Here is a 12,696-nt window from a genome sequence, read left to right on the forward strand (position 1 = left end):
GATTCTACCCCCGCCACGCTGGCACTCAGCAAAGCTGCCTCCCTCCAGAGCGATTAGAAACCGTAACCAACATTCCTCTGGTCCCATGGCTAAGTTTATTTTACTTGTTCTCTTTTACAAAATTAAAAACTTCAAAAACCAGGCCCAGCTGGCAGCTTGAGTCCCTCCATTCACAGAAATTGAGAAGTCGAGCCAGACACAGCGTGTGGGTCGAGGGGAGAGGCGCGTGCCTGAGCAAGGGGCCAGCGTAGTAACAGACCGAGGAGGGAGGTAGCCGCCTCGAGCTGCAGTCCCTGAGTTACGATTCACAGTAAGGAGGCTCAGGCTTGGGGAGGGGAGGTCAAGGCTCAGTGAGGTTCTGGGGTGACCAGGGGTTTCCCTGGGGAGGGCAGCAAAGGCCAAGATGCCCTCAAAGCAGTTAAGAGGCCAGGGCCCTTCCTGGCCTTCTGTGCCCTGGGCTGGGCAACAGCCCTCTTCATCTTCACTTTGTGCTCTGGGTCCCACTGTCCAGGAGGCTTGGGACAAGGGTCCCTCTGACAGAGGCTCCAGGCCTTTCCTGTATGCCTGGCCAGTAGAGGACGGCAAGAATGCCACCCAGGGAGTCAGAGGAAGAAGGCGATCCGGGAAGCCACAGTCTTGCAGCCATTGGAGGAGAAGAGCTGCTCGTGCTCAGGGAAGAAGGTGGTGCTGTCCAGCACGGCCTGGACAACCTCGTCCTTCGGCTCCAGGCCCATCTGGGCCAGCTCGTTGAGCACGCAGTGCCGTACGTGGTGCCGCTGCAGCGGGAGGAAGGGTACCACCGCGTCCAGGAGGTGGTCCTCCATGATGCCTGAGTGCCAGAAGCCATCTGCAGGAAGGGTGGGTGGGGACAAGACCCTGTGCTTCACAGGTGGGGAGAAGTCAGCTCCCCTGTGCCCCTACAGGGGCAGTGGACACACGATGCTGGCCTCCGTCCTCCCAGCCACCTTCCAGACGTAGGGTTCAGCGGGGTTAAGACTCACCCAAGGTCATAGAGCTGGGAGCGCCAAAGCCTGGGCTCAGAACTACCAGGTCAGTGGGCAAAGCATCAGACCCCGGGAGAACCTGCCACCCAGGGGAGCTGGGCCACTGGGTCTGGGTGTGAAGCCACCCCTGGATGGGGTGAACCACACTCACGGTTCGGGTTGTCCAGCACAGCCCGGGAGATGACCGGCTCTAGCTCCTGCAGGCGGATCTCCTCGCGGTCCCGGTGGCTGCGCCATGCCTCCAATGCCACCTGGTTGATCTGCTCACCACCAGTGTTGCTACAACCATGAGGCTGAGACTCAGACAAGGACCAGTAAGGCCGGGATTTGGCCCTGACTTCCCCAGTGCCACCTAACACAAGTCGGGAGCATAGCTCAGTGCCGAGAGGAGCCAAACCCACTGGAAACACGCCACTTCCCCTTTCTAGTTCTTGTATCCACAGCCACGACCCCTGTAATTCACCTATGTGTGCCATGTACTGTACAGTTTACAAAACACTTTTGTGTCCCTTAACTGACTTTCTCTCACCCAGCCTCCCGGAGGACAATGGGGCATTAATATTGGTCCTGCTGTTCAGAAGAGGAGACAGAAGCTCAGAGAGGTGAAGAATTTCGCCTAAGGAAACACAGCCAGGACTCTGAAAGCTGCGACTAGAGGATGAGAACTCTAGTCCTGCTTTTCCCAGGCCTGTGTCTTCCTGGCCACAAAAGAGGGAAAACTCCACCTGGAATGGCTTCCACAAAAAATTGGCAAGAATCAAAAAGACCGAGCCCAGAAAGGGCTTTGAGAATGTCAAAGGGGAAGTGAACCACCTTCAGTGACAATATCAGCAGCGAGAGCATGGTCCCATGGAGAAGAATATTCCACTGGGAGCACAGGCCAAGGCTGTAGAGCTGGACCTCTGAGAAGTGTCCCCCACACTGTGCCCACTGCAAAGCCAGGCCCCACCTGATGAAGATGAAGATGGCTTTGCGATAGTTGGTCCCGTACACAACCCAGGAGGAGCCCAGGAAAGGTCTCAGGACTTCCATCAGGCCTGGGGGCATCTTGTCCATCTCATCAAAGAGGAAGAGCGAGCGGCTGCAGGCAGTGAGGTTCCCCTGGACCCAGCTCTTAAGATCCTTCTGGGAGGGAGAGATGGAAGTTCAAGGGGGGCTAGAGATAATCCCCCAACCCCAGACTGCTTCCCAAGCCAAGAACTAATCCCCTTCCTGGGGAGATACGGTCTCCCAGAGAGCACCAACCGCTTAATGAGACGCATGGCGAAACTCTGACCCAGAGGGGCAGAGACCCACTCAAAGTCCTGCAGCCAGTCAGCAGAAGAACAGGGACTCACAGCCGGGCCTCCCTCCTCCCTGTTCAAGGCTCGTTCCATGACACTGCTGCTTTCTATAAAAGGGGAAGGCTCCTTTCTGCTTCCTGAAGCTTCCCTGCAGTGTTGACAGCTGAAACAGATCAGCTTGGAAAGCACCTTGCAACCCACAACAGTAGTAAGAGCTAATATTTACTTGAGTGCTTACTCTGGGCCACAAATTGGTGCCAAGTGCTTCCCAGGGAAATGACGATGCAGACTGTCTGACAAACAGGTGCTCCATATATAATACCTGCAGTTACCCCGTGTCTCTCACAACAGCCCAGGCAGGTAGGTACTATTACTGCCCCCCAAGAATGAGAGAACTCCCTGCCAGGTAGAATGGCTCTTTCCCAAGCTTTGTGCAGAATGGGTCATGAGGGCTGGAGCTCCAACTGGCTGTGTGGCCTGGAGCAAGTGACTCCCCTCTCTGGGCTCAGGGCTCATTCCCTAAGGGTCTGTCACTCCACAGAGCAGGCCAGCCCTGGTCCAGGACATGCACAGCCTACCTTGTAGCGCTCGATGTGGCTGGGATGCGGGAAGTGGATGACGGGGGAAAAGTGGTGCACGCGGGGGCTGCGGAGGCCGCCCCGGAAGAGGTAGTGCGCCAGCAGGGAGCTGACGTAGGACTTGCCGGTGCCGGTCCAGCCGTGCAGGGACAGGACCAGAGGCTTGGTGGGGGCCGGGTCCTGCACAAAGGCCTTCAGTGCCTTCACCACCAGTGCCTTGGCCAGATGCTGGCCGGCCAGGTGCTGGGCCAGGTCACACTCCAGTCCTAGGGCCATAGAAGGACGGTTTAAGAGCTGAGGACACATCCCACCAAGGCACAGGTTCAAGGCGGAAGTCGTGTCTGGAACTTGGTCTGGGATTCCTGTGTTCTTACTGTCCAAACTGTCTATGCACACATGGCCTGGGGACCCTGAGGTCTCTGGCGGCAACGGCCACCTTCAGGCCTGGCTCAGCTCGGCAGCGCCCCCACCAGACGGTCCTCTAGATTTCGCTCAGCCCCGAGTAGGAGCGAGCTGTCAACAGGGTGTGCCCCAGACCGCTGCCACCCTCAAAGCAGGTTTCGCCCGTGGAGGCCCGACACCTACTCCTAAGCGCTCTGCTGTCAAAGGCCTCTCCATCCTGGCAGGCTGGCCTGGGCCCCAGCAGGCACCCCCAAACCTCGCATCAGGTCGGCACTCGGGGCTCTCAGATGCCCTCGAAGCTGGGCCCGCCTCTGGCCTCGGCCGTCCGTGGGTCCCGCCCCCCGCTTCTACACTCCTGGTCACAGCCGCTGCGGCCGGGGCACGCTCCGGCCCGAGCTCCCAAAGCTCCTGCGTCCGCCCGCCCCTCGGCTCCGGGCTCCCTGGCTCCTACCCGGTAGGTCGGGCTGGAAGTCGCATTCGCAGAAAGCTCCGAAGTTGCAGCGCAGCGAAGCCAGTTCCCAGGCGGCAGCTGCGGCCGAGACCAGTCCGAGCAGCCCGAGGAGTGCGCCCCAGGGCCGGCAGCCGCGCGTGGCAGCCGCCATCCGGGTGAAGCCCGAGCTCCGCTTGGGGGCCGCCAACCGCCTCGCCCGCGAACTACAACTCCCGGCGTGCACCGCTCCACAGCAGCCACGCCCATCGCCTACAACTCCCGACTCCCCTCTCGCCTGTCTCAAAAGCCCGCCCCGTCGTCCGTCAGCAGGACCTGAAGGTGGCCTCCAGAGGGAGCCCGCGAACGGTCCAATCCAGGATGGCGGCCGTGTTTCCATGGCCACGGTAACTAGGGGACCATCACAGCAGCTCAGAAAGAAGAATAAATAAAGGATATGACCACAAAGGGCGACGTAAGGATTACAGCACAAACTTGTGCGGAACCTTACACCCTGCAAAGCGCCTCTCCATGCTCTTTTTCTTTTATAAGACGGAAGAGCCTTCACTAACAGATTTTTGTGAGCACTTACTATGCGCTATTAGTGTTAAGTGCCTTATGATAATAGTACCTGCCACACAGAGAAATGGTGGTATTTGAATGAGACACAGGCACACAAAGTGTTTTGGCTCAGAGAGTAATCAACAAATGATCACTGACAATCCATTTTGCACGAAATATGGCTGTCCCTTAACTAGCGGAACTATGTGCTAGGTGCTCACCATCAATCCTAGGAGATAGGTTCTGTTGTTTTTCCCATTTTGTTGAGGAGGAATTTAGGGCCCAAGAGGTCACTCAGCTGGTAAACAGTAGAACTGAACCCAATCTGGCTGCTGCCGAAGATCTAACATGCTAAGTTAGAAGCTGTCAGCCTCTCCTGGTCAGAGAATTCAGAAACCAAAGGATTCCAGATGTTTCAGATTCAGTGAACAGGCTCCCCAAGCCTCCAGCAGTAAGGGAACCAAGAAAACTGCCTTCATGGCCTACCCCAAAGAGTCCCTGATCCACCCCGCCCCTACACACAGTCTCTCTCTCTCTCTCTGTCACACAAACACACACACACACATACACACCAAGATTTCTGGACCCACATTTCAAAGCCTAAAAAGAAATGAATAGTCCTCACTATTGAGGAGAGAAAAGGAAAGGACTCTGGGTCAGGACAGTAAGTTGTCACCTTCCCCACCCTGCTGCTGTGACCCAGGAAAAGTCCTTTCTCTTTCCAGGTCTCAGTTTTCTAGAAGGAAGTTGGGATCTTAGATTTCAAAAAGCCCGTTCACTCCAAACATTAGGATCCTTAGTCGTGTGTTTGTGGGAACCGTTGCTGTGGCTCCCAGGGCCATGGCATAGGGTAGGAGTAAGGGCAGGTCAGAATTCCTCCCACTTGGTTGGAATTAGCTGTTCATTTCCCCCAGCGGTCTGTGAGCTCCTCGTGGGTTTTGGTACTTGCTGTACCCTGGCTCCTGGCACACTCTGGAATGTCCCAGGTGCCAAAGAAGTATTTGGGGTTTTTTGTTTTGTTTTGTTTTTTGAGATAGGCTCTGTCACCCAGGCTGGAGTGCAGTGGCACGATCACAGCTCACTGCGGCCTCAAACTCCTGGACTCAAGCAATCCTCCCACCTCAGCTTCCCAGAGTGGTGGGATTACAGGCTAAGGAAGTATTTGTTGAATGAAGTTTTCCACCTTTCACCTGAGAAAAGGTGCTTCCTTCCACCCCAGGACCCCCTGAGAGACAGAAGAAAGAGTCATAAAAGTTTATTATATGAAAGAAAGAACATGGCTTCTGTACATCTATTTACAGAGCAGATGGGCTTATTTACAGCAAGATGGAGGCCTTGGTGTCAGTGAGGGACAGATGGAGAGTGAGGAGGCATGAGGAGCCTCCCATGGCTCAAAAACAAGGAACCTGCAGGAAGGGGAGCAGCAGAAGCTGGTGGGAGGAACAGGGGGTTCCTGTTCTTCCTCAGGGGAGACTTGATGAGTGTGTAGCCGTGGTGGTGGTCGGACAGAGTCCAGAGTCCACGCAGGACCCTGGAGGTGCAAAGGAGATCCTGGAGTTGAACCCAGAACATTCTCGGGCTGATCACAGTGTCCCTGGGGTGCTCTGGGGAAAGGTCTGTGCCCTTCTGCCCCCAATGCTGTCACAGCTGCAGAGGGGATGGGTCCTTGGAGGTCACAGCTCACTGGAGCGGACAGCAGGTTCCAGTTTGTGGGACAGAGCAGTGAGGACCTTGTCGAACTTTTCATAGCGCCGGGCCTGGCTGCTGCTGGCGCCCTGGCTGCCCCAGAGGAGGCGCATCTGGAACTCAGTGCTGAACACCTCCAGGAGCTCCGGCCGGGCCTGGAACCCTAAAGTGTGGGGGCACAGGGTCAGGGGACCACCATCCAGCCTGGGAGGCTGGAGCTCCCACCCAGAGCCCCAACATCCTTCAGGACCCTGCGCAGTGGGACCTTCCCCCAGCCCTGCTAGGGATCTAACAAGGTTTGTTGATGAATACGACCACATAGTTTAGCACCTTTGTCTTCCTATTTGCAGTCTATAATTTTTTTTATTTTTATTTTTTTAAGACAGGGTCTTACTCTGCTGCCCCAGCTAGAGTGTAGTGGCATCATTGTAGCTCACAGCAACCTCAAACTCCTGGGCTCAAGTGATCCTCCTGCCTCAGCCTTCCAAGTTGCTGGGACTACAGGCACTTGCCACCATGACTGGCTAATTTTTCTATTTTTGGTAGAGACAGGGTCTCACTCTTGCTTGAATGATCCTCCCGCCTCAGCCTCCCAAAGTGCTAGGATTAAAAGTATGAGCCACCATGCCCAGCCATGCAGCCTATAGTTTTTAAATGATTAGAAGATAAAATATTAATGTTAATTTTTGAACATCTTGGGTGATTTTTCTTTTCTTTTTTGTATTTTTCTATAAGTTCTAGATTTTTTTTCCTAAGAAATATATACATTTTGTAAGTAAATGTAAAAAATATATATTTTTTCTTTCTGAAAAAGGAAAAGGCTGGAAAGACACCAGAATGTGTTCACAGCATTTACCTCTGAGTAATTGAGGGTAATTTTTTTTTTTAATCTTATTTTACTCAGCTGTAATTTCCAATTTGTTTCCAGTGAATCGTGATGACTTAAATAATGCCAAAAGCAGTAAGAGAGGTTGTCTGAAGCCACTTTCTCTCTGCTCCTTTCACAAGAGGGAGGTCTACCTCTCCACTAGAATGAGCTCTGTGAAGACTGGGCAGGTCTGTCTCAGCTCCAGGGCCCCAGGCTGAGTGCCTTGCAAATAACGTTGTAAAGTAGCCTACACGATGCCCATTTCACAGATGAGAACACTGAGGTTCACTGAAGCTAAGACCCTATGCATCAAAGGTGCTCTTTGAATCATCTCTGTGTCCCCCCACCCCCACCTGGTGTCTGACACTAACAATGGCTTGTTGAACTAATGAGTGAGTGGACGAAAGAGATGAGGAGTCAGGGGACAGGCAGGACAGAGGGAGGGAGAAGAGGGAGCAGTGAGTCAGGTGGAGGGAGGCCCAAGCTTACAGGACCCCCCAGATGCCACCCAGCACTCACCCTGCAGCTTGACCTCAGCGTTGGTGTGGTACAGGCCTCCGTGGTGCGCCACAGTCCGGGCGGCCTCCAGGTGGGCCAGCACCACCTCTACGCCATGCTCTGTGCTGCCCCAGGGCTCGGGGCCCTCTGCTGGGGCCGAGTCACACTCCAGCAGGGTGATGAGTGGCAGCACATGAGGAAAGGTGGTGTTGCTCAGTGGGGGGCCTTCTGCAGGGAGGGAGACAGCAGGCGCTTAGAGACCCTGGAGGACCCCGCTGTCCACTGCAGTCCCACAAGCTGAGGTGCGGAGGAAAGGGGCCTGCCTGAGGTCCCAGAGAGAGCCCCAAGGGCTCCTGACTCCTGGGACAAACTCTTCCTTTTGGATTCCCCCAGCTGAATGCAAAAGCCTTGGCCCAGCCCAGAGAGCTGAGCCTGGACCCGGCCAGAGCTTACACAGCCACCAGGTGCGGAGAGTGGGCTCGGGGGGAACAGCCTGCATACAGCTCAGGCAAGCTCTCAGCATCGTCCACGCTGGGAGAGTCTCTGCCAGCCCAGAGATGGTGGGAACCTGTCCAAAGTCACACAGCAAGGCAGGGGAGGTACCTTTTCCCTCATTGAGGCTCTTGAGAAAAGGCTTGAGCTTCTTCTCATACAGGATGGCACCCTCTGTGTGTCGCTGCCGCAGGGTCACCCATGTCTGCTCCAGCCGGGAAATCTGGGGAGACCAGACTGTGAGAGGCCAGCCAGGGAAGGGGCCTACAGGGGCTGCTGGCCACAGGCCACCTCGCTGAGTGGACAACCAGATGTGGGATAATAATCACTATTATGGCGACACTATTATGGGGACACTATTATGTCCCCAGTCATGTACCGGGGACAATGCTGACTGCCTCTCATGTCTCCTGTGAAGCCCTTACAACAACCCACTTTATAGATGAGGGAACTAAGGCTCAGAGAGGGGAATGACTTGCCAGAGGTTATTCTGAACATAAGTGGCAGAGCTGGAAGCTGAACCCGGGGCACTGCCTCTGTGATCCTGTTGTCCCCATTTATTGGGCTTCAGAGAGGCAGTGTAGTGTGAGTAAGGTTCAGCTCAGACATCAGCCAGACCTGGTTCCAGTCCTAATTCTTTCAGCCTCTGATTGTGTGACCTTAGGCAAGGACTGCCCTGTCTCAATTACTCCATTTGTAAAATGGGGACAATAAAAGCACCTACACCATGAGATTGTTTTGAGAAATTAGTGCTGGTACTTAGTGTAGCACCTAGCACAATAAGTGCCATTTTTTTCTTTTTCTTTTTCTTTTTTTTTTTTTTTGAGACAGAGTCTCGCTTTGTTGCCCAGGCTAGAGTGAGTGCTGTGGCATCAGCCTAGCTCACAGCAACCTCAAACTCCTGGGCTTAAACGATCCTACTGCCTCAGCCTCCCAAGTAGCTGGGACTACAGGCATGCGCCACCATGCCCGGCTAATTTTTTCTATATATATATTTTAGTTGGCCAGATAATTTCTTTCTATTTTTAGTAGAGACGGGGTCTCGCTCTTGCTCAGGCTTGTCTCGAACTCCTGAGCTCAAACAATCCACCCGCCTCGGCCTCCCAGAGTGCTAGGATTACAGGCGTGAGCCACCGCGCCCGGCCTCATTTTTTTCTTATTCTCTAAACTCATATAATGCTCCTCATTCATTTTACAAGTGGGGAAACTGAGGCCCAGAGAAAGAGAAGAACTTGATGTTGGTCAGCACTTGGACAATTCAGTTCCCCCAGTTACTCTCACCAAGGCTGCCTAGAAACTTCAAAAGCTCTTCCTTCGTGAGGCTCAGCCAGCCCAGGGGAATGCACCCCAGGGCTCTTCCAGACCGTCTACCGCGGCCCGGCTCTGCGCGGGCCCCCTAGTACCTGGGCCATGTCCAGGGCACCCATGACCGCGGCGAAGCTGAACATGTTGCCCATCGTCCCCCGCAGCTCGGCCGCCAGCTGGATTGTCTTGTGCAGCAGCGCTGCCCGCTCCTCGGCGGAGCCCGTGCAGCCCAGGATGTCCACGGCCAGCATGATGGACATGGTGTGGAACCTGTCGGGGCCGCCAGGTCAGGGTGGGCGGGGCCGACCACTGTGTCGGGGCTGGGGAGGGGCCCGCCGCCGCGCGTCGCTGGGCTGGGAGGGGCGGAGAGCAGAGCCAAAGAGGGAGCTTTCGAAGAGTCAGTGAGATCTCGGGGCGCGGCCAGAGTGATGGAAAGCAAGGCCTCGGGATTCTGATTGGTCAGTATGAATCAGGGGCGGGGCCAGAACGCAGGGCGGGGCTTGCGATTGCTCAGTGGAATCACCCGCGGAGCTGTTTTAAGAATGAACGAGCTGGTGGGCGGGGCCGCGGCGGATGGACAAGGGGATGATTGGTCAAGGGGATGGAACAGGAAGGCGAATGCAGAGACATACTCAGACTCTGGGAAACCAAGATTGCTAAGCGCGGATATCATGGAGAGGTTGCGATTGGTCCGTGGGACGGGAAGCGTGGCCAGGAGCCCTGGGAGCCGGGCTGAGAGACTGTGATTGGCCCACCGGCCACGGCGAAGGGCGGAAGCCAGCCGGGTTCCCCGGGAGCCCCCGTGCGCCGGTGCGCCCCTTACCTTTCCAGCAGGTCTAGTCGCAGCTGCCGGCCGTGGGGGAGGGTGAGCAACTCCATGCCCCAGCGGACTCCCATTAGGGTCTGCATCTCCTTGGTAACGCCCAGTATCCTAGCAACCTGCAAAGATGCCCAGAGGGCTGATTAATTTCCTGCCAGGGCTGGCCCAAACCATCTGGGAGTCAGAGGGCTTTGTCTAAGGGGGTAACCTGGCTGGGAGGCGGGTTTGAATCCCAGCTCCACCGCTAACCCTCTGACATGGAGTAAGTGATTCTACCTTCCTGAGTGAGCCTCGGTTTCTCCATCTGGGAAATGGGGGATAAATGGGGAAATGCCCAGAGGTGTCTGGCATGTTAAATATTCAGTTAAGTTCAAGGACGAGGACACCCCTATTCCAGAGGGAAAACCTGAGGCTTAGGGAGGGAATGAACTTGCCCAAGGTCACACAGTGGGCCTAGAACCCGGGTTCCTCCCTTCTCACCCTGTACTCTTCATGGAGCAACATCTCTGCCTCCTCTCTTTTCTTGCTTCCTGAGCTCTCAGAACAGTGTAACCAGGTAATCAGTTCCTCCCGAACTGCAAAGGGAGAAACTGAGCCACAGAGATAACTGGGGTCCCTTGATGGTCAAAGACGCATACAAAGCAAAGGCCCAGGCATTGACAATGTAAGGGCCGAGGTAATATTTTTTGCTTTTTTGTCCACTAGGGGGCGGTGAGGAGTCGGGCCTTTTCTATTCCTTGGGCCAGCGGCTGACTTTGACCAGGCTGACTCTCCGACACTCAGGAACTGCCTTCCAGGGGCCAGACACCATGTTTCAGGTCTGCCCAGTTCTGTGCCAGTGCCAAACTGACATTTAAAGAAAACAAGAATTTCCTTTAAATATTTTGGTTTTTGCCTTTTAAAAGGAGAAAATGAGAGGCAAGATGACCAGCCCGGAGTCATAGAGCAGGTAAAGGACAGCTGTGAAGCCAGAATCCAGGCCCAGTCTCTATACTTGGGGACTCTGGGAGCCAGCCTCTCACCACCTTGACCCCTGTCCCAAAGCCAGAGGACAGAGGTGCTGCCCCCACCCCAGCATGCACCCAGCACCTACCAGGCAGTCAACCTTGGTGACATGCCGGGCCAGCGTCCGGGCATCCACCTCCGTCAGCAGCTCCTTGACCTTGCGCAGAAGGCCCACCTCCAGTGGCCGGTTATCTTTGGGGATCAGTAGTGACTGGAAGGTGGCTGGGTTGAAGGAAGAGGTGGCTTCCACAATGGGGACTGTGAAGGTCTTGCCCCAGTCCCCCTCGGGGCTCCCATTTTCTGACAGTTCCTTTAGCTTCTCCCCATAGCTCCTGGCCTGCCGGCTGGAGGCCTCAGCCGCTGCCCACTCTCGGCTGCCACGGACAGGAGGCTGGAGCTGGCAGTAGTGGCCAGAGTCTGGGTCACTGTAGCTGCTTAGTGATGGTGATGGGGAGGCCTTGCAGAGGGTGTGGGAGGGGCTTGCATGAGGGCCCTTGTCCAACTCCCCAGGGGGCTTTGGGGCACTTCCAGGACACAGCTGGGGCTCACTGGAGCGGCGGGTGACGGGGGACGCAGGCAGTGCTGTGGCAGAGGGGGCTGCAGAGGTGGCGTGGACACGGGTTACTGCAGAGAGGTAGAGAGAAAGGACTAGTTACTGCAGCTCCCACCAAAGTGAGGTTTCCCCACCCATCCAAAAAGAACAGCCTCCCTCTTCCCTACAGGGGTGACATCTCCACTTCTCTGTGTGGGTGAAGGCCAGGCCTGGAAGACTCTGGCAAACTGATCAGCCCATGGTGACGCTCTGAAACACCTGGGCCCCAGGAGTTTGTATGGCCCTACACTGAGGCTACTGCGGCCTTGGGCCGCCACTGAACTATTACTGTTAAGTACTTGGAGGAGGTTTTGGTGATCCAGGGAAGCTAAGCACTTGCTGGAGTTCACTGTGCCACATGGAATCATTTCTCCACAAATTGGTACTAATGACTTATTGGGTACACCGTGAGTGCCCAGAGCTGGACATGCTGGAGATACACTGATCACAGCAGTAAAACCAACACCAAAAATCAGAGGTGATAATTATTGATCCTTAGCACTTGCAAGATCCTTCTTTGTGCAATAGTCCATTTAACCCTCTCGACATCCTGTGAAGTATTTTTATGGTCTTCATTCTACAGGTGAGAAAACTGAGGCTCAGAGGGGTAAACTGACTTGCCCAAGGTTACCCAGCCAGCAAAGGATAGGGCTGGGATTTAAGTACTGACTTCTGGGCTGCTTTACTATGCCACGGTGCTCCGAAATTGTCCAATAAATCATTTCTAGCAAGTAATATTAACTTTTACACTCAGGGGTATTGTTTTGAAGGCAAGTTTGTAGCTATGACAAAGTTGGTGGCTCTGTACTTAGAGAAGAATTTGTGACGACCCACACAGATAGCAAATCTTCAATGGGGAAAGCACTTCCCAGCGGTTCCTCCTGTCCCCACCCCCCACTGGGAGACTTCACCTGTCATGTGGACAATTCTGACTGTTGAAAGCATTCTTTTTTTTTTTTTTTTTTTTTTTTTCAGAAATGAACTCCTGGCATGTTTCTATGAGACAGACTTTCTTTGTATTTATAAGAAAGCACGTGCTCTGTACTTTCCTCTCAAGTTTGCTGCGAACCTAAACCTGCTCTAAAAAATAAAGTCTATTAAGAAAACCAAAGAGCAAGGTGTAACTAGTCCGGTGTGAGCCAGCCGCTTGGAACCAGGGATACACCAAGTCACCT

The 12,696-nt window shown here is 54.7% G+C and overlaps 2 protein-coding genes across 9 annotated transcripts in view; both read right to left on the bottom strand.

Moving 5' to 3' along the window:
* Positions 1–113: 113 nt before the first annotated feature.
* On the bottom strand, positions 114–3,895 carry TOR2A (torsin family 2 member A). Of its 3 annotated transcripts, none has more exons than XM_069474695.1 (5): positions 3,719–3,895; positions 2,866–3,131; positions 1,954–2,126; positions 1,156–1,283; positions 114–847 (listed from the first exon to the last, which is right to left on the bottom strand). In XM_069474695.1, the coding sequence occupies exons 1-5, from the start codon at positions 3,867–3,869 to the stop codon at positions 603–605; spliced, it is 963 nt and encodes a 320-aa protein (XP_069330796.1). In that variant the 5' UTR covers positions 3,870–3,895; the 3' UTR covers positions 114–602. The 3 variants fall into 3 exon arrangements, with proteins under 3 accessions (XP_069330796.1, XP_069330795.1, XP_069330797.1); XM_069474694.1 differs by having other exon boundaries at positions 1,954–2,129; XM_069474696.1 differs by lacking the exon at positions 1,156–1,283 and having other exon boundaries at positions 612–847; positions 1,954–2,129.
* A 1,599-nt stretch (positions 3,896–5,494) lies between these two features.
* SH2D3C (SH2 domain containing 3C) overlaps positions 5,495–12,696 on the bottom strand; it is a 29,875-nt gene continuing 22,673 nt past the window's right edge. For all 6 annotated transcript variants that reach the window (XM_069476810.1, XM_069476816.1, XM_069476811.1 and 3 more), the window contains 6 exons: positions 11,018–11,553; positions 9,928–10,043; positions 9,203–9,374; positions 7,911–8,022; positions 7,329–7,535; positions 5,495–6,104 (listed from right to left, as the gene is read on the bottom strand). In XM_069476810.1, the coding sequence (XP_069332911.1) occupies positions 5,929–6,104; positions 7,329–7,535; positions 7,911–8,022; positions 9,203–9,374; positions 9,928–10,043; positions 11,018–11,553 (1,319 nt within the window). In that variant the 3' untranslated portion in view covers positions 5,495–5,928. The remainder of the gene's footprint in view (positions 6,105–7,328; positions 7,536–7,910; positions 8,023–9,202; positions 9,375–9,927; positions 10,044–11,017; positions 11,554–12,696) is intronic.

This window comes from Eulemur rufifrons, chromosome 7 (assembly GCF_041146395.1).
Source record: "Eulemur rufifrons isolate Redbay chromosome 7, OSU_ERuf_1, whole genome shotgun sequence".
NCBI classification, from domain to species: Eukaryota; Metazoa; Chordata; class Mammalia; order Primates; family Lemuridae; genus Eulemur; species Eulemur rufifrons.